Source organism: Mixophyes fleayi, chromosome 8 (assembly GCF_038048845.1).
Source record: "Mixophyes fleayi isolate aMixFle1 chromosome 8, aMixFle1.hap1, whole genome shotgun sequence".
Taxonomy (NCBI): domain Eukaryota; kingdom Metazoa; phylum Chordata; class Amphibia; order Anura; family Limnodynastidae; genus Mixophyes; species Mixophyes fleayi.
This window is the reverse complement of record NC_134409.1, coordinates 72,779,084-72,799,883: the sequence shown is the minus strand read 5'-3', so window position 1 is coordinate 72,799,883 and position 20,800 is coordinate 72,779,084. Positions and strand designations below refer to the sequence as shown.

The following is a 20,800-nucleotide window of genomic DNA, read 5'->3' as shown; positions in this document are numbered from 1 at the left end:
CTATTTCCCTATTGATTGTAGGGTTGTGATCAGAGCCCTCTTACCGCTTTGTCTGTTAATACCCAGTTATGTTTTATTACTGTGTTTGTCCCCATTTGTAAAGCACTATGGAGTATGCTGGCACTATATAAATAAATATTAATAATAATGTTATATTAATATCACTTTGTCCATTCTAGAGTGCAATAGTGCAGCTATATAACTTAATAAGCTTATATAGCAGCACTATATCATTATAAACTAGCTTCTTTCAGTTGGGAACATTTGTCTGCTTCATGTGGGTGATTTGCTTCTTTGATTAGTTAGAAAAGGTTAGCAAACTGATCTCTAATGTCTCACATAAATGAAAATGATACTAAACTCTAAAATGTTTTTTAAAATGCATTTTAATTCAGTTTTTGTTTCACAAAAGAGGACAATTTTTGAATGACATTGCTTATTTTAACTGCACAATTCTTTATTCCTTTGATTTACTGCATGTTTATTATGTTAGAACGACAACCATCTTTTTTGTCCATCATTTTGATGCTTCTTCACCAGCTCCTTATAATATTCTGATCGTAAAAAACGAGGAAATGAGTCCTTTGCCATAAGGCACACGATAAGTTCTTGAGCATCATCAAAACAATTAGCTGTAGGTTGTGACATTTTCTGGGAGATTAAGTCTCTTGTTTTATGATCAATATTAACCTGTGGAAAATGCAGTAAATATTGGATTATTACATTTGAAAGTATTTTTCACTTATTGAAAGTTTATTGAAAAATGAATTATGTTATCACAAGTTTGCATAGAGTTGAATTGTAGTATACATGCAAAGCTATAAAAGTCATTCATGTGTATGTGTTTCATGGGCATGTGTACAAACAGATGTATGAATTGTTAATTAATGAGCACAGTTTAGCTGGGAAAGGTAGAAAAGAGAAGTTAGAGGAGACATACTCATATATCCCTAACACCTAAGGCTTTCAGCTACATTGTGACGCACCAAAGGATTGACTGGGGGCAGTATTGGATATGCGTATGTCTGATTTGTATTGTATAAAAGGAGGTATGTGTTACAGAGCACTTCTTTATAGTGAATTTCCAAATGGAATTTTATAATGTAATAGTAAGCAGAAAATACTGGTAAAAAAAAGTCTTAATAATTGCATGAAACTGCACAGTTGGTGCGTTGAAAATAAAAATGTGACTGATTATGGTGTGACCTGGAGCTAAGAGGCCTCTCTTGGTAATAGATAGTTGTCTGACATAAGGGTGAACTGACAGAATCACAAATATATAAGGGTCCTTGCCACTGGTATACAAACCCCACCTTCTAATTGTGTCAAAAGCTGCAGTCTAAATCTCATTCATAATCATAAGTGGTACTGCTGTGCTCAGCGACATTCCCCAAAGAGGTTTTGACCACAGCAATAGGCACTTTCCTGCTTTGCTTAGGTCCATGACTCTATCCTTGTATGTATAATATCCGACATGTCACCTCACATGGGGTTTGCACCAGTTGACATCAGTAGGTGCAGGTTCAAAAGTTTACTCAGTACACCGCACAATCCATGAGAAGCAGGTTACTTGTGGCAGGTTTGGAACGATCTGTCAACACTGAGCCTGTCGACAGGTTTAGTATGTCGATATGGTCAAAATGGCAACATTGTGAAAGTCGACAGTAATAATGTTGACATTCAAGTGGCAATGGCACAATACAGCCATCGGACCCGCCGACACACTACACATAATAATGATAAAACGGTAATATATTACAAAAAAAAAGCAGCGTGCCCCCCACAAACAGATTAACTCTAGTGCTGCCAGCCTAGGCTGGTACTGGCAAAATCGGGGACAAAAAGCATGGGGTCCCTCCCCCGATTTTACTAATGCTAGCACTAGAGTTTGCCAGCTGGGGGCACTATAGCATTATTATGACAAGCAACCCCAGGCTGGTCAGCACAGGGCTGGATTCCCTAGGGTTCTACCCACACTCCTGGGCAGTGGGTGTGGGGTAAAAAAAAAGTATTTGATAATAAACACGCTGTTTTGGCTTGATGCACTACAGGTCCCAGCAAGACCAGGCTGCCATTAACATTTTGGGCATGCTGGTGCTTGTAGTACTACAAGCACCAGAATACTCATGGCTGCCAGGGCATGCTGACACTTAGGGAACAAGTGCCAGCATGCCCTTGCACCCAGCGCCCACTGGGACCCATAGTACACCAAGCCAAAATGTAAATAAATCACACACCTGGTTTAAAACATAATTTTATTTGAAGTAAATAATAGATGAATAACCTGCAGGTTATTCATCTGTAATCCATGATTCTCCGTATCCATAAAATTATAATAATAAGTTGCAGGACCCAAGGATGTTTTGTTTTTATACAGTTATTTTTATAATGGCTTTTCTGTTAGGTCCAAGTTGTCAGATGGGCTTATATAATTTTGTGGACTTGGCTTTTTTTTAAGGCTAAAATTGCCTAAGATCAGAGCCATGGATAAAGAATGGTACCAGAACATCCTCCAAGAGCAACTTCTTCCAACCATCCAAGAACAGTTTGGTGACGAACAATGCTTATTCCAGCATGATGGAGCACCTTGCCATAAGGCAAAAGTGATAGCTAAGTGGCTCGGGGATCAAAACATCGAAATTTTGGGTCCATGGCCAGGAAACTCCCCAGACCTTAAACCCATTGAGAACTTGTGGTCAATCCTCAAGAGGTGGGTGGACAAACAAAAACCCACAAATTAAGTGCAAGCATTGATTAGGCAAGAATGGGCGGTCATCAGTCAGTATGTGGCCCAGAAGTTGATTGTCAGCATGCCAGGACGAATTTTAGAGGTCTTCAAAAAGAAGGGTCAAAACTGCAAATATTGACCTTTTGCATAAACTTAATGTAGTTGTCAATAAAAGCCCTTGACACTAATGAAATGATTGTAATTTTACTTCAGTATACCATAGCAACATCTGACAAAAAGGTCTAAAAACACTGAAGCAGCAAACTTTGTGCAAACCAATACTTGTGTCCTTCTAAAAACTTTTGGCCATGACTGTATACTAAATTCTAGCTGCGGCTATTCAATTCAGCTCAAATTGCCATGCACACCAAATTAAGCGATTGAAAATAGGGCTTGATTATGCTAATTTTTACTAATACCCTAGAAAGTGTGCAGAATTGTTTTGCCCCCCTAGCTGTATTGATACAGAAGAAGGCAAAACAAAACCTGCAGTGACCCAGCTGCAAATATGACCTCACAATAGGCCTGCACACTTGGCTATGAGATAAATTTTTATGATCAATTACCTCAATAATTCCATCTTTTAATTATAGCTACATGTAACATGTATTGTAAAAAGGGCATTCAACCCATTTTTAAAACCATTAAGTGAATTTGTTTTCACCATCTCCTTATGTGGAGAATTCTGCAAATGAATATCCTTATAGTGAAAAAGCTCTTTCTTTACTTGCTGTAAGAAGTTTTTCCTCCAGTCATTATAGGATACCACTTGTCACCCACACAGTCTTTGGTATGAAAAATTATACATATGTTATTGGCCTTGGGTATATTAATACATACTACATTTTAATACATAGTAATTGAGTCCTCTCTAAACTAAGTAAACAAACATATTCCATATGTTGTTCATTTAGGTAAGTGCCTAAACTGTACCCCATATTTCTATGCTATCTGCAAAGACATTAATGTTAAAGATTGACTCATTACTGATTTCTATGTACAGCACTTATACATTTTTTCTTCAACCTGAACACTTTACTTTTATAACTACCATTTTTTTCTATCCTTTATCCAGTTATCTAACCAGGAACATACGTTTCCATCTAGTTCAAACACTCTAATTTTATGTACCCTCTTATGGAATAGTGTGAAATATATTTGCTGAATTCAAGTACATGTATATTCCAAAGTCCTTTAAATGTGCCCTTTGGAATGCATGCTCTGGGGCAAATTCAATTGGGCGCAATGTTTTATACAGTAAAAAGTAATGCTTAATTTTGCTCGCACCTCTATGGGACGTGAGCAAAAGTGAGCGGTACTTCCACTACAAAAAATCGCTTTGCAGTGTCTCGTGGCTGTTTCGGGACACTAATCTGAATCTGAATCAGCCCCTGTTTGTTACATACATAACTTCATACATAACCTCTTCCTCTCAAACAACCGCAAACTGGTGGCAATAACAGAAACATGGCTCACAGAATCAGACACTGCCTCACCTGCAGCCCTTTCACATGGTGATCTCCATTTCACCCACACCCCCAGACCTGGAGGCAGACAATGAGCAGGGGTCTGACTACTTCTTTCCCCACAGTGCACATTCACAGTTCTACCGAAAAGGCCCATCACTCACATTCACATATTTTGAATTACATACTGTTAGGTTTTTTAACCCATTCTCTATGCGTGTTCCTGTGCTCTATCACCCCCCTCGACCACAGCAACAATTTCTTGAACATTTCTCTGAATGAGTCCCTCTGTTCTTATCTTCTGTCATCCCCACCATCATGGGTGATTTCAACATCCCTATTGCTAATTCACATTCCAGTGCTGCTTCAAAACTACTCTCTCTCACTTTACCTCTCTCAGTGGATTGAATCTGTTACTCATCAGTATGGCCACTCTCTTGATCTTATTTTCTCTAGACTATGCTCAGTTTCTGATTTCCTTAACACTCCTTTCCCCCTTTCGGATCATCATCTTATTAGCTAGTCACTCTCCCCCAGTTCTTTAACCTCTCTGCTGTCAAACTCTTCAAAGCCTCCTCATACCCGCAGGAATATTAACTTTATTGATTTTCAACAATTTTCCACCTCTCTTCAACACCTTTTCTCCCCAATTTCTACATTCTCCTGCCCTGATAAGGCAGTTCTTCATTTTCACCAAACCTTAGCAACTGTCCTTTATCAAATGACTCAAGCATCTCTTCATACGCCGCGTAGACTTCCTTGTCAACTGTGGCACACTAAAGTAAGACGAAATTTACAAAAACGTTAACGTAAAGCTGAGTGATACTGGTATAAATCTAGTACCTCTAAGGATTTCATCACATATATTGCTATCTACCACTCCTATTGAAATGCTCTGGACAATGCAAAACAAACATGCTTCCAATCTCTCATATATGCTCAGGCTTCTAACCCCTTCAAATGCCTTTTTAGCACATTTAAATCTCTTCTAAACCCTCCCACCCCAAACCCTCTGGCTACTATCGGTACCCAGGATCTTGCTTCCTATTTCAAGGACAAGATTGATAAGATCCGACTTAAAATGGTATCATCTCCCTCGACAAGTAATCAGCTCAATTCCTTTGCAGCACCCTCTCTTCATTTGAACCCACAAATGAAGATGAAATATCTATTCTCTTCTTATCTTCCTACTCTGCCTACTGTCTTCTTGATCCTATATCCTCACAGATTATTAGGTTCCTGTCTCTTGTGCTCCTTCCACCTCTAACTAAAATCTGTAATCTCTCACTCTCTCTACTGGTATCTTTCCATGACTATTCAAGCATGCATTGATTACTCTTATTCTGAAAAACAAAATTCTGACCCAAACTCTCTCTCAAATTGCCACCACATCTATCAGCTCCCATGCCCCTCCAAACTTCTCAAGAGAATTGCCTACACTCTCCTCACACACTTTCTTACAACAAACAACCTATTGGATGCTCTTCAGTCAGGCTTTCACTCTCTCAACACTCCACAGAGACTGCGTTGACCAAGGTTGTCAATAATTTGATCACTGCTAAAACTAAAGGCCAATACTCTCTTCCAATTCTCCTGGATGTCTCTGCTGCATTTGATGCAATTGACCACTCTATCCTCATATAAATGCTACAATCTTTAGATCTTCAAGACACTATCCTATCCTGGTTCTCATCCTATCTAATTGCTTTTTCAGTGTTAATTTCTCCAGATCCTACTCCACTCCGCTTTCTTTATCAGTCGGAGTACCACAAGGCTCAGTCCTAGGTCCTCTGGTATTCTCTATCTACACCACTGCAAAAAAAAAAAGAAAACGAATAAGCTCCAGTATAACCTTGATGCGGATGATACACAAATTTATCTATCCTCTCCTTATCTCTCACCATTTGTGTTGTCCCGCGTCTTTCTGCCATTTCATTTTGGATGTCCTCTTGCCAACTCAAACTCAATCTTTCAAAAACAGAATTAATAATATTCCCACCCACCAACAGAAGCTTTCTGCCTGACATTTCTATTTCTGTTGATAACATGACCATAAATCTCACCCTGCAAGCTTGCTGCCTAGGTGTGATCCTTGTCTCACAGCTATCCTTTGATCCCCGCATCAACTCTATATCTAAATCATGTTATATACATCTAAAAAACATTTCCAGAATACGTACATATCTCACACAAGACACTGCAAAAACTTTAATTCATACACTCATCATCTCCTGCATTGACTATTGCAACTAGTGCCTATCTCCACAAAATAAATAATCCAATAAAAAAGATGAAGAGCGCAAAAAGGTCTTAATTACTCAATAAATTTTCTCTTTAGTCAACTCAACCAAAATCATCCAAGGATACTGCTACTAATCATTAAACCGCTTATTAATAATCTTGAAACCAATCTGTCTCAAAATCAATAAATTCTTCACATGCATGAATAATTAGACATGCAAAAAATTCTAAAAGGTCATAAAATGGTTGAAATGGTATAAACCACAACCTTTACTCATTTCATAATAATCATGAATCCTAATATCCAACATACACTATTAGTATTAATAGTCCATGGCTTTTGACTTGTGGCTTGAAAAATTCCACACTCAGTAGACGAAACGTGTCGCCTGTTATCGATTTTCCGACCTGTTAATTATTTTTTGATCAAACTGAATGTCACACGGCGCTTATTCGGCTTCCATAAACAGAGACTAAGACATTCACCTGTGCCTCATTAAGCAGACCTCAAAACTTTTTAGTCCTGATCTGCACATGTGCAGACTGAGTACCTGTCTGCTTTTGGCAAGATTCCTATTGGTTCCTGGTCCTGGCTCTAAAATGGAAAAGGCACTTCCTCCCTTTCCTCTGGGCCTGTTGATCAAGTTACCTGTCTGATTAGGTTCCTACCTATTCTGTGTGCTCTCACCTGGATCGTCAGTGCCTCTGCTGTGTTGCTGTTTCACTGGCTATACTGCTCAAGCTGCACCTGTCTCCGCTGTGTTGCCGTCCACAGACTCCATTACTCAAGCTGCACCTGCCTCTGTTGTATCACTGTTCCACGGGCTGGATCACTTAAGCTACACTTGTCTTTATTGTGCTGCTACTACACGGGCCGTGCTGCTCAAGTTACACCTGACCCTATTGTGTTACTGCTCCGGACTGCATCACTCAAGCTTCATCTACTCCGCAGTTGCCTCTGTGGCTCAGTGGCATTACAGGTCGTATCATCTAGCTGCTTGTTCTTATCTACTCCTGCTGGCTGAACTGTTCCTATTTCATCTAGCGTATAGTGCATACAGAGTATCTCACTCTTGCTGCCTGGACTGTTACTTGTACCTCCGATGTTGTGCTGCTTTATTGTGGTCCCATATACCTGCTGAATTACCATCTTTACTCTGTTGCTGGACTGTTCATGCTATTGCTGTATTTGAACATATTGATTACATTTCTAATTGTATTCATTCATATTATATTGCCGGTGGCACTGCTCACCCTGTTACTACGTTTTTTGTATCAATATATTGAGACTGTTCTGTTCACCATCCAGTCATCATTAAATCGCTGATTGTACTTTTATCCTGCATCTGTTGTCTATCCGCTGTCTGGGTGTAAAACTACAACATTACCAGTGTGCCTACATTACACCAGTCACCATCACTCCCCTGGGAGGGACCACGACCTGCGGGCGACTGCTGCTGAGTCCAAGTCACCTTGCGGTGACCGCTGGTGAAAACCATTCACCCGTTAGACTCCGCGCCTGCTAGGGGTAACATCTGTTGGGGAGATTCAAGAGTCCAGAATACCAAACCGTGACACTGAACATCTACATTTTCTCCTCTTGTTTAAACCGCTTGTAGGAACTTTTTGTGTACACTGAACTTATGTAATATGATCCTTGGTTTCTGTCCGGACACTATTAGGTGCACAGTTTAAAAAGGTGAAAAGGAGCTGAGACATGAGAGCATATACTGACTTATCTACCATGAAGATTATAAGTGCAAATGATTTGCCAACTCCTAATTAGTCCGTCACTATTTTGGATTGCATCCTAATTTCCCTAAAATCTTTTATTACTCCATTGACTTGTTTATTTTATTTGCATCAGGCGGAACTTACAAAAGAGAGACTAGTTTGACGAAAATACTTTGGAAGGACAAAATTTGGGCTATTTATTTCTAATTTTATATCCCTCTGGATTTCGTGTGTATTAACGTATTAACATGATATGGGATGTCTACAATAAATTTTGAAGGATCTGGATTTTACTTATACAAATGGACTAATAATACTAATAGTATATGTTGGATATTAGAGGGCAGTATTAACGTTAATATGGTCATTTTAATGCTGAATTTTGCTTGTAGACCACGGGGCCAAGAGCACAATTCCAGGTTAAAATTAGCACCGCGTTCATCCTAGACTAATATGGCCGAATTGAATTTGCCCCTAGGAATCATGATTATTATGAAATGATTAAAGACTGTGGTTTATACTATTTCAATTTTATACTATTTTTATGACTTTTTAGAATTTTTTTTATGTCTAATTATTGATGCATGTGAAGAATTTATTGATTTTTAGACACATTGGTTTCAGGATTATTAATAAATGGTTTTATGAATAGTAGCAGTTTCTTGGATGATGGTTTAGGCTACTTAAGAGAATATTTATTGAGTAATTAACACCTTGTGGATTTTCCTTTTTGCACAGTTCATCTTTTTTTCTTAGATGATGTAGCACTTCCCATTGCCCCATAGATTGTAAGCTTGCGAGCAGGGCCCTCTTACCTTTCTGTCTGTCTGTTTTACCCACTTTTGTTTTATTACTGTTTGTTTCAAATTGTAAAGTGCTATGGAATTTGCTGGTGCTATATAGATAAATGTTGATGATAATGATATCCCATCTAATACCAATATCCAGTTTCCCTGCACGCCACCTAATAAAAAAACTAATCAGACTAGATAACACAAGACATTCTTAATAAAATCATGCTGAACTTTATGTTATCAAATTATTTTATATAAAATATTTCTAAATAGCTTTCACATATTTTATTCACAATTAATGTCAAGATCATGTGTCTCTAATTTCCAAGCTCAGATTTTGTTTTAGTTCTAAATATTGGTACCACATCTGCGATTTATGTCGAAACATGTTGGAGCATTTTAGCTGATTGAGACTCTTCTTGCTGTATACAGTCTACATTCCTTCCACTGAATGGGATTCTCCTTGGTTTCTACAACATTGTGATCTTGGGCATCTTGTGAAATTTACCAACTGCCAAAACATCCTTATTTATCTGGCAGGAGTGTTTGACCATTCTTTTATTTGGATTTTCCTATTGGATTTTATGTTTACTTTTTATTGCAAAATGTGAGTGTATCATTTTGTATGAATAAAATATTTATATTTTATCAAACAATATCACACTAGATGCACTTTTTTTCTATTTTATTTTTTGAAATGATGATGAGCCTTTCTGAAATATGTGGATATTTTTGGAGGAAGGCCATAAAGAAAATAAAAAGATCTATATGCTGATGTGCTCATTTACCAACAAAGTTCTAGTGAGTAGCCCTACAATAGGGGGCGATAAATGAAGAAGATTCTTTTGGATTTCTCAATATAAGAACTATATGTGGAATTCATGTATATACATATATGTATTGGTTTATACCCTACAATATTGCACCATTGTGATTTCTCTTTTTTATGTATATGACATTTCAAAAGAATATCGTAAGAATTCAACTATTCAAAGAATATTGTCATGAATAATATAAGTATATTTTATTATCTTTTCTCAAGAAATCTGTAAAGACATTTAACAGCGCTTGAAAGGTTTCAGATTATTTTATTTATATTGTTGTATTTTGGCAAGGTTTTGGGTTTGGTATTGCACAACATTTGTGTGTTTTGACTATATTGTATTCTGGGCACAATATAATTGAAAAAGTTGTGCGTTCGCTTACCATTTCTTGACCTCAGTCACAGACATCCGAATAGGGGTCACAGCATTGACCTGCTCTGTGATGTCCTCCCAAATGTGGTGCTTCTCTGGGGTGGGTAGCTGCTGTTTGGGATGGTGCAGCCTCCCCACCACAATCTCCACCTCTGTAGGAAAAATTGGGCTGCCTAAGACTGGTAGAGGATTGACTTGGCCAGTCATCTCTGAATTAAAAATGGAACATGTTTCCAGAGCAAGTAAATTTGTCTAGCTCACACATATCACAATATTACTATGGATCACAAAATGCCAAGAAACAATGTTTCCCTCTCCAGCTTTATATAGTTTCTGCAGAGTCATATTCTCCCACCATTTGTTGTGTTTAAATGCCCAGGCATTGTAACATCCCTAATTTCCATGGTACGGGCCACTATTGTGATTGATACTCCATTTGGGACATGTGAAAGAAAATCCACCATTTTAAATATGGTATAGAAGGGATCTGCAACTTACATACCTAAACCCACACATGGCCTGATAGCCAGTCAGTGAGCGTTACCCAAACTGAGCAGCAGGCCCTTACATGTATCAAGGAACATTGTTTGGGTCCAGCAGCCCATTACATTAGTAACAAGCAAAATATGCTGTTTACAGGGCTCCTAAATTGTACCTACAGCATAGGTATGGTATTAGGCCCACTATAATGCAACTGTAGCGCCACTGGAGTGACCTAAGAAGGCAGCAATCGCAGCTCCTTACGGACCTAAGGAGTGAAATTACAAGGCATAATTTCACAATGAGAAATAAAAAACTGTATTTTTTATTATAGTTTGATCTGATCCATGTAGCTATATCCCAGTGTCAAGGAGAAAGTACTGGACAAAGTACAAGGCCTGTTATGAAATAGTGATGTTTCAGTATGTGATTACATGCACTTTAGGATACTGAAGTTTTAATATACCTCCTGGGTTAAGTCTATATGCAAGTGGTAGAAGTATACTCCATGTATGTTATTTATTAATTAACATTGAAACCTGAGATTAGATCAATGTATCTGTCTATCTAGGAGAGAGAGATAAAAATGTAATAAAAGACTGTTTCATATTTCTTCCAAAAGAACGCCACTGTCAACAGAAGGCCGGGGAGGGCTCCAGGAGTCCATGGAGCAACCGCTTTCCCCACCCCCTGAAGGAAGATCAGGAGGACTACTTGGAGGAACCCCTTATCAGAGCAGAAGAGCCCCTGGAGTAAGCCATGGAGGAGTCCCAGCTGGAGGAGGCAGGGAACATAGTCCAGGCCCCTAAAGAAGAATTTAAATATCTTGATTTTATAATGTAGTTTTATATTATTTTATTTTTCTTGCAGCATAAAAGTATAGGCCTCAGAAATCATTTATTTACTAAATGTGTTTTTGCACAGGCAAATATTACTATTCTACAAGTGTCTGCCTTTATAAGCCTAATACGTGTTTGTTGCAAAGCAATCCACCAAAATATAGCTTCATTTGCCTCCAAAATGCAGTCACCGTACTAGTACACTAAGATGAATGTTTCAGAGAATTTCTCTTAATGTACATCTGAACTCTGCAGAGCTAGAAAATTGTTGTAACATATGTTTCTAATATGTAATAATGTTGTGATGTTAAAATGTAGTCTTTAAATTAATTTTATTTATTTCCAGGTGCAGAAGATATTCCACCTCTGTACATTTTGTTGCAAAAAATCGAAAAACAAACAGGACAAAAATGACCAAATATCTCAATTTGATTAAAACCTATTGGTCATAATTTAGTTATACCATTATTAAAATGTCTTTTTTGTTGATTTATAAAAAAGTTTGTTGTTTACAAAAACCTTTTATTTATGTATTTTATTTTTCTAAACAAATGTGTAATAATGAGACACATTTGTGAGTAAAGTATGTTAAATAAAGGGTTAATATCCAGTGATTGTCGTGAAACATGAGTGTTTAAGAGTTATACGGTGAATTAGGGTAATTAAGGAATTGTACTCGTGTGTTCATATGTGAATTAAGAGTAAAGAAACGTAGTGAAATAAGGTGCAATTGCTTCAAAATCACATAGAAGAGCAAATATAAAAGCAAGGACACTTGCGTCATATTTTACGTCACGGGAGTTACTACTGAATTCATCTATGATCATATTCCTCATATGCGCTTATCTGTGAATACGGACATGCATATGCACAGGTTACACGCACTTTAAAAAAAATACACAAATTATGTTCATATTGCATTCTTAGGGGGGAATTCAATTCCCCCCGACACAATACAGTGTTAAGCATATTACTGTTAATACAGTAATTCTAACACTGATTTCTGTACGCGGCTCAGGAAGCTGCGAGCAAAAAGCCGGCATTGAAATTACGGTGCCAACAGTAATTAAAAAAACACATCTTTAATAAAGGTAAAAGTTTACCGTAGAAAAACATAAAATTGCCAACATGCCATTCTCTCCAAAATATTAATAAACATTCCAGCATCAGCTAGTCTCCTTCTCTCAATTAGATCCCACCACCTGCAATCTACACTGTCATCATCCTCACTCTCATCACTATGTACATCATCCCCACACAATACTAATTCATCCCTGTTGGAATTCACCATTAAAGAAGTCTCTGTACTTTGATGTAATTGCAGACAAAGGCCTTCCTCATGGAATATGTAGTTCATTTTGATGAACATTATCTTTTCCTTATTCTTAGGAAGTAGCCTACTACGCCGATCGCTGATAAGGTTCCCTGCTGTGCTGAAAACTCTTTCTGAGTACACACTGGAGGGTGGGCAGCTTAGATGTTGCAAGGCGAGTTTGTACATGGGTCTCCAAATTGCCTTTTTTTCCTCCCAGTATATAAAGGGACTGCCTATTTCTACGCTGTCATTAAAATAATCCTCCACCATTTTTTGGATGTTGATAGTAGGATAAGTTGGAGTTACGGCAGAGGTGCCATGCTTTTTGGACAATTTTTTTAGACCAGACCAGATGTGAATTTGTTCTGCTGACTCATCTGCATCATCCCTGGGTCTCTTCGAAAAGCTTAAATTTTTCAGAGGCAGGCTACTTTGTGTATCACTAAGAGACATACCACTGACAACCTGTTAGAAAAACTAAGGCATGTAATTTTAACATGACTTATCCCGTATGGACTCTCCTGAGGATATGTAATTTCTGATAATGCCACCAGTATTGTGAGAGCATTGCAGCGGGGAGAATTCCATCACATTTCTTGTTTTGCTCACACAATCAACTTGGTGGTACAGGGCTTTTTTTTTTTAAAAAAAATGACAGGGACGTGCAGAAGATGATGTCTGTGTCCCGAAAATTTTTGGAGCATTTTCAGCATTCTGCAAGAGCATGTAGGATTTAATTTGCCCTGGCACCAACTGAAGCAAAAGGTGGTAACAAGGTGGAATTCCACAATTTATATGCTTGTTAGGATGGAGGAACAGCGGAAAGCCTTTCATGCTTACTCCACAAGCCATAACATTGGGAAAGGAGGGAGAATGTATTTTAGTCCAGGGCAGTGGAGAATACTTTCCATGTTGTGCAAGGTGCTGAAACTATTTGAAGTAGTTACCTGTGAAGTGAGTTCAGACACTGCTAGCTTGAGCAAACTGATTTCCTTAATTAGAATTTTGGAAAATCAGCTTGAGAAATTGAAGAATGAGATGAAACATAGCAATTATGCTAAGTATGTCAGACTTGTAGATGAAGTACTTTATTCGCTTTGCCAGAATCGAAGAGTTATCAACATCTTGATTGATTATGCTTGATCTTAGGTTTAAGATCTATGTCTTCCCCTTTTTTTCCAACAGCCCCAGTGCACAAGAGATGCAATGAGCTCCTGGTCAGCAAGCTGACAGCTGAAGTGGTACGTGACACAACGGCATCCCCTCCTTCAGTTTCACAGGCTGCTGCTGCTAGGAAAAAACTAAGCATTCCCAGGACCCCCAGTGGTGATGCAGATGAGTCAGCACGACATTTTGACATTTGATCTGGTCTAAAAGAATTGCCCAAAAATCATGGCAGCTCTGCCGTAAAATGAAATACAGTTTCCAATACCGGCAATTGCAGAGTACAGAGACTTCTGTAATGGTAGATTACAGCTGGGGGTGAATTTGTATTGTGTGAATATGATGTACACACTGATGAGGGTGAGAGGGATCTAGCTGAGAAGGGAGCTAGCTGATGCTGGTATGCTTGTTAATATTTTGGGAATAATGGCATGTTGGCAATTTTATGTTTTTCTACAGTAAACTTTCACCTTTATTAGAGAAGTGTTATTTTCTTTAAAAAGGTAAAAGATTCTTTTTTTTTATTTTTACTTCATTAACTTAAAATCACTATGCACTTGAACATAGGCTTTAGCAGATGATGTAGAGGAATTATTAGCATCATGACTGGTGCCAACAGCTGCTTGGTGCTCCCGGTCTTCTGTGGACTGATGTGAATCCATATCAATGACACAGAGCAATGTGACTGGAGACTGGAGAGTGATAAGAACAATGTGACTGGAGATTGGAGAGTGACAAGAACAATGTGACTGGAGAGTGACAAGAACTGTGCTACCCCTTTTTTCTATCTGACCAATGGCACTGAGAATGGAGAGTGACAAGAACAATATGAACAGAGACTGGAGAATGACAAGAACACTGCTACCCCTGTTTCTGCGTGACCAACGGCACTGAGAATAGAGAGTGACAAGAACAATGTGACGGCAGACTGGGAAGTGACAAGAACGCTGCCACACCTCCTGTTTCTGTATGAGCAATGGCACAGAGCAATGTCACTGGAGACTTATAAAAACACTACCACCCCTCCTGTTTCTGTATAAGCAATGGCACAGAGCAATGTCACTAGAGACTTATAAGAACACTGCCTTCCCTCCTGTTTCACTGTGAGCTATGGCACAGAGCAATGTCACTGGAGACTAGAGATGGTCACTGACCCCCGTGTTTTGGTTTTGGTTTTGGTTTTGGATCTGGATTATCGTCGTGTTTTGGTTTTGCAAAACTGCCATTGCGTATTTTGGTTTTGTTTTGGTTTTGTTTTGCTATTTTGTTGGAAAATCAATGTTTTTGGGCATAAAGTAACCAAATTTAGTGCTCCACCTGTTTCTTGGATAAGTAAGGTAATTCTAAAGCTTATAAATTAGAAAGAAAACAGTTTAATCCCTGGTAGGCCGTCCTTAATTCTGCACACGAACCTGATTGTCTTCCTCTCCATCTTAGCCTATTGACAATGCAGCCATCGACTTTGGGTGTATATTACACCCTACACTTCTAGTTAAATATCTAAAGAAATAGACAAAGGCAGTTTGGTTTCTGTCTGTATCAGCCGCCTCTTCCCCCCATCCACTTGTAGTAAAATAGAACAAAAGCAGCCTGATTAGACCATAGAACTAGAAATTCAAATATACAAAGAAATGGCCAAAGGCAGTTTGGTATCTGTCTGTATCAGCCCCCCCCCCCTTCCCATCCACTTGTAGTAAAATAGAAAGAAAGCAACCTGCATAGACTGTAGAACTAGAAATTCGAATATACAAAGAAATGGACAAAGGCAGTTTGGTATCTGTCTGCATCAGCCTCCACCCATCCACTTGTGGTAAAATAGAATAAAAGCAGCCTGCATAGACTGTAGAACTAGAATATACAAAGAAATGGCCAAAGGCAGTTTGGTATCTGTCTGCATCAGATCCCCTTTTCACTAGGAGTAAAATAGAAAACTATTCAGCAGTTATATAATCTAGAATATAAATAGAAATTGAGAAAGGCAATTTGGTATCTGTTTGCATCATCATTATCAACATCCTCATTAGCGCCCTCGTTGCCTACACAAATCTCCCCCTCATCCTCCTCTAATTCCAAAGTGGCATCCTCAATTGGTGTATCACCGGCTACACTCGGGCTGTTCAGGCACACATCTGCAGAACTGCTGAAAGGGCCCTTCTTTATGGGTACACTAACAGAATGCTCACAATTAGACATCCCACTGTTGGATGGCCTCTCCACAGGGATTGGTGTCATTTCTGATTCAGAGCAAACATTATCCTCTAATGCCTTACTGTTATCTTGCAGCTCGGCTTTGACGCGTAATAGTAGTTGTGCATCACTTGTAGGCTCTGTAACATTTTTTGATCTAATAGAGAAAGGCGAGGGCCTCATTCTCTCTTTGCCACTGCGTGTGTAGAATGGCATGTTGGCAATTTTCTTTTTATCGGCAGTTACGTTTTCCTCTGTTACACTTCATTTTTGCTTCAACACGGTAACATTTTTTTGATGTGTGTTTTTTTGGCTGATTGCAAAAGACGGTGTAGTTTGACATCGCCTTTCCCAGTTGACGCACTGGGAACACTACCATCAGGACTGGTGACAGAACCTGGTTGCTCATTTTGCTCATATGTGGACTGCTTTGAATCCATTCTGAGCCCAAAGCACTTGTAGTGCTACAAATTGTTTTTGACACTGCTGCAAAATAGGACTTTTTGCACAGCCAGATACATTTCTTCAAAAGAATGGGGGACACCCCAAAAGCAAATGGAAGTGGTAAATATATTGTTTTTACAGTGATGCAAAATAGTACTTTTAGCACAGCCAGATAAATTTCAGCAAAAGAATGGGGGACACCCCAAAAGCAAATGGAAGTGCTAAATATATTTTTTTACAGTGCTGCAAAATAGTACTTTTTTTCACAGCCAGATAAACTTCTGCAAAAGAATGGGGGACACCCCAACAGCACTTGGAGTGCCAGAAACTGAACAAAAACCCTCCTCTCTTCTCTTACTGCTGTAACAACTGGTATTAAGCTTTGAATGGTATTTAATACAATCAATCACTGTCCCTGCGCTGATATAGCCAGTGTGACCTAACCCTGCTTTCTCCCTCTGTCAAATGGCGATGGATTGCTGTGGAGGCTGGTATTTATGCTTTTCAAATCTCGCGAGATCCGAGCTCAGAAAAACGAATACGTCACAATGACGTTTTGCCTCGATTTCGATACCCTAAATTCGGTAGGATTCGGATCTCGGGGAACCGAGCCTGCCCATCTCTACTGGAGACTGTTAAGAACACTGCCATCCTCCTCTTTCTGTTTTAGCTATGACACTGGCCAACTGCAGCGGAGACTGCCAAGAATACTACTACCCCTTCTGTGCTTGCTTGTGAAATGGTGCCGGATCTCCGTGGAGGGCAGTACTTATAGAATCCACAACTCGCAAGATTCAACAACACAACAATGACGTTTTGCCTTGTTTTCAGTTCTGAGGGCGCACGAAAGTACAGAGCCGGCTCGGTACTCGAATCTGCAATGTTCGGGTGGGCTCAGTTTTCGGAAAACCGAGCCCGAGCATCTCTTGTACAAAGTAATAAAATGCAATAAAATCAATTGAGAAGAATGGAAATGTAAATATGGAAAATAAACTAATCTCTAGTTAGAATAGATGTAAAATGTATTAACCCTTGAAGAATAATGTTGAGATTGAGAAATACTTAAAACTTTGTGAGTGCTAACCTGTGACTATCATAATGAGAATAAGAGGATTCTAAATGTAATTTTTCTGTTGTGATACAAACATTCTTTGTGAGAAGATCGGCACTCACAAATTACAACTAACAACTAACAGTGAAAATATAAACAGCTGTAGTGATGTCCAGCTAATCTAATACTGCATCTCAGATCCCAGCAGTAACACAATGCATTACATAATTACACCATGGGCCTAAGTCATTAAGGAGAGCAGGGCAAAAAAGGAGTAAATTTGATCCTGGACAAACCATGTTACAATGCAAGGGATGTAAGTTAGTTTATTATTTTGTATGTCAGAAAAATACTGGTTGCTTTTTAATCCAGCACACAAATACTTGATAGCATTATTTTTACACTGAAATTTAAAGTTGATCTAGAACATGCCCTACCTCAACTATAAATCTGTCCCCACATTTTAAATTTACCTCCCCTCCAATGCAACATGGTTTTGCCAAGGTACAAAGGGACTCCATTTTTTTGCTTTGCTCTCCTTAATGACTCAAGTCCCATGCATCAAAGCCCAGCAGTAAAACTCTACATTATAAAATAAGAATTCTGATACTTAAAATTATGGATTATCCAATTTATGATCTATGATAATGTTGTTTTACTAAATGATATTTATATTTAACATAATAAAAATATATAAAACTAATGATGAATTGACTCAACAGAAACTTAACTAACAAACCAATTAAATAGTGGATATAAATGTGGGGGATATCCATACCTTTGAATAAACCAACCCAATGTGGTGAGACATGTTAGGTGACCAGATCGTTTTCTAATACATTTTTATTGTCGGAAGTTGGATACACTTTATTAAAATCACATACACTGTCCAAGAAATACTTTGCCTGGTAGCAAAATTTTTGACTGTATTCTGGATAACTCAGACATACATTTACTGACAATTATAGCTAAGGATCCTTGCACATTTGTGCTATAGCAGTATTAGATTGGACTTGGAACTTTGCTTACAGTTTTTTGCACAAGGGGTATCACTAGTTCATCTGACTGGAATAACTCCATATCACTGTAATTGTGAACTCCTGCCTCTATGCAATCTGTTTCTAATAAAGGTTGATATTTAGAGAAAGGTATACATAGAAATTAGAGACTGTCCAATTGTATTTATATGGTCAGTTTTATCTAAATACACCAACCCTCCACAATATTAAAACCACCTGCCTAATATTGTGTAGGTCCCCCTCATGTCGCAAAAACAGCTCTGACCAGTCAAGGCATGGACTTCACAAGACCTCTGAAGGTGTCCTGTGGTATCTGGCACCAAGATGTTAGCAGAAGATCCTTTAAGTGCTGTAAGTCACAATGTGGGTCCTCCATGGCTCGGAATTGTTTTTTCTAGCATATCCCACAAAGGTGCGATTGAATTGAGATCTGGGAAATTTGGAGGCCAAGTCAACATCTTGAACTCTTTGTCATGTTCCTCAAACCATTCCTGAACATTTTTTCCAGTGTGGGAGGGCGCACTATCCTGCTGAAAGAGACCACTGCAATCGGGGAATACCGTGCCATGAAGGGGTATACTTGGTCTCTATGAATGTTTAGTTAGTCAGTACTTGTCAAAGTAACATACACATGAATGCCTACCTTTGCATGGCTACGCAGCCCCATAGCAGCAACCTGCGATGCTCCATGTGTTCTTACACTTTTCTATCATAGCCAGCATTAACCTTTTCAGCAATTTGTGCTACTGTAGCTCTTCTATGGGATTGGACCAGACGGGCTAGCCTTCTCTCCCCACATGCATCAATGAGCCTTGGGTGCCCATGATCCAGTTTTCAGTGCACCAGTTGTCCTTCCTTAGACCACATTTTATAGATACTAACCACTGCATACCGGGAACACCCCACAAGGCCGGCCTTTTCAGAGATGCTCTGACCCAGTTGTCTAGCCATCACAATTTGGCCTTGGCAAAGTCGCTCAGATCTTTACTCTTGCCAATTGTTCCTCTCCAAAAAGCGATGAAATTACGAGGATTAAGGCAGAAGCCCTAATGTACATGTTCTCTTCGCAATATAGACATGGTATGCCAATACATCCCCTGTATAGCTGCAGTTTCTACACTACCATGGAGTCTGATTGCTGTCACTCACAAAATGGTGGAGCTGCTAATTCACAGATTTGTGTGTTTACTGGAATTCACACATGCAGTCTATGCAACTGAATGTCTGAGCAGCTATGTAGTACAAATATAGTCTCTACAAGCTGCAAAGCAAGAGGAGTAGCCTATCAGCCAAGTCTGGCACTTGATCAAATTGTGCTCTAGTTGCTGGACACTCCAACTCAGCAGAGGGGTGAGTAGCTCCTGGGTGGCCACTTTTTGATTATTTGTGTTAAATAAATTGGATTTTAAGCAGGAGAGTCAGCAAAGTGCAGTTAAAGTCAGTGGCAGTTAACAACAATGGCAGTTGAAGTCACTGTGTCCTGTAGTTTAATTTAAATGATATTAGATCTGCTAAACAACTGTTTAGAATGTAAATGTATAAGCTGCTGGGGCTAGGAGGAAGAGACATTTATCACACAGAAGAGTGTGTGAGGTTCTTGTTTCCTGTTATTCATTATGTCATGTTAGATCTCGCATAGTAAATGTCTTTCTGTTCCACTCCATGAGGTCTTAACTTAAATTAACTATTAAATCTGGCCAGTGTAGAAGCTTTTGACAAGTCAGTGACATTAGTATATATGTGGATGGGGACAACCAAAACCAAAAGTTATTGTCCAAGAAATGTGAATTTGGTCCCATAGCAAATGAGCTCGTAAGGCACAGGACAGTGTACAGGATCCATAAGGATAAGTTTCACGTGCAACTTCTAAGAGAAAAGGGGTTTACCTTACAGACCGCCATTAATATTTACCTGCCTATTGAACAATCAAAGAGGAGTGCAAGGGAGCTGAGGAGAGACACTGAAGTGTGTGCCATGAAATATATGCCACACCTTGCCACACTTTGTCTAAATAGTAGTACCCATCACCCCTCTGACAGACAACGGTGCCCAGCCTTCCACAAGTGGTGCAACACTTGTGGCAACTGGAACTATCATGTAAAGTGCTGCAGGTCAAAACACACGAAAGTGGATCAGGTCATT

General features: G+C 38.9%; 1 protein-coding gene across 1 annotated transcript in view; it reads right to left on the bottom strand.

Annotated features, from left to right (window-relative positions):
• Positions 1-368: 368 nt before the first annotated feature.
• Positions 369-20,800, bottom strand: part of RGS21 (regulator of G protein signaling 21) — a 124,564-nt gene continuing 104,132 nt past the window's right edge. Inside the window, exon 4 of the mRNA XM_075182725.1 lies at positions 369-690. Within this exon, the coding sequence (XP_075038826.1) occupies positions 490-690 (201 nt within the window). The 3' untranslated portion in view covers positions 369-489. The remainder of the gene's footprint in view (positions 691-20,800) is intronic.